We start from the raw sequence: 1,139 nt of genomic DNA on the forward strand, positions 1-1,139 counted from the left end.
CCATGGACTTGGGGATCAGCTTGGTTTTCCTTGCCTTTATTTTAAAATGTAATTTATGCAGAAATGATACTGTGTGTTTTATGGATATGAGAAAGAGCAAAAATGTTTTGTTTTGTTTGTTTGTTTGTTTTTTGGTGACAGATTTCTGACCATCAGTCTCTGTGTTTGCAGGTGTCCAGTGTGAGGTGCAGCTGGTGGAGTCTGGAGGAGGCTTAGTGCAGCCTGGAAAGTCCCTGAAACTCTCCTGTGTAGCCTCTGGATTCACCTTCAGTAATTACTACATGAACTGGGTTCGCCAGGCTCCAGGGAAGGGGCTGGAGTGGGTCGCAGACATTAGCGGTGATAGTAGTGACATCAACTACGCCGACGCCGTGAAGGGCCGGTTCACCATCTCCAGAGACAACGCCAAGAACACCCTGTACCTACAAATGAACAGTCTGAGGTCTGAGGACACGGCCACATATTACTGTGCAACAGACACAGTGAGTGAATGTAACTGAGAGCTCAGACACAAACCTCCCTGCAGGGCGCTCATGACCAGCAGGGGGCGCAGAGAGAACACAGAGCTCTGGGTGACAGAGTTACAGCCTGTTCAAGAGTCCTGGAGGACATGGAGGACTGGACAACGATGAGTCTGGGCTGCCTCTCTACAGGATCTTGTAGAGTAAAACTTGAAGGGTCCAAATGTTTACACTATTTTCTGTTTTCCTGTGTGAGATGTGTTTAATGTTTATTTATTAAAGTGTTTCTTCTCTGTATCATTGTCCTGTTTATTTGTCTCTGTCTCCGTTTCTTTCTGTCTCTTTATTTTTTAGTCTCCATTTGTGAGTGTGTGAGTGTGCGTCTTTGTGTGTGTGGACTCATGTGACTGTTGACATGAGATGTCTTCCTCTATCAATCTACAGGATAATTCTGAAATAAGTTTCATCACTGACCCTGGATCTCAGCATCTCCTACACTGGCTGACTAGTGAGTCCCAAGGGATCATACCGTCTCCTCATCCCAGAGCTGGGCTTACTGGTTGGCTACTACACCTACTTCTTTTTGAAGTTATGGAGAACTAAACTCATGCCTTTGTCTTTGTATGGTAATACCTTGAAACACAGAGCCATCTCCACAGCAGCTTATAGATGATTTAT

General features: G+C 45.2%; 1 gene segment (V, D, J or C); it reads left to right on the forward strand.

Moving 5' to 3' along the window:
• Nucleotides 1-2: 2 nt before the first annotated feature.
• On the forward strand, nt 3-482 carry LOC129670242 (immunoglobulin heavy variable 3-21-like; the record flags this gene model as incomplete). The annotated part of the segment is given in 2 exon segments: nt 3-48; nt 172-482. Coding segments are annotated over 2 exon segments (357 nt in total), but the record flags the coding sequence as incomplete, so codon positions are not given.
• Between the last annotated feature and the right edge of the window lie 657 nt (nt 483-1,139).

This window comes from Psammomys obesus, unplaced genomic scaffold (genome assembly GCF_907164565.1).
Source record: "Psammomys obesus unplaced genomic scaffold, mPsaObe1.curated_primary_1811, whole genome shotgun sequence".
In the NCBI taxonomy this organism is placed as follows: Eukaryota; Metazoa; Chordata; class Mammalia; order Rodentia; family Muridae; genus Psammomys; species Psammomys obesus.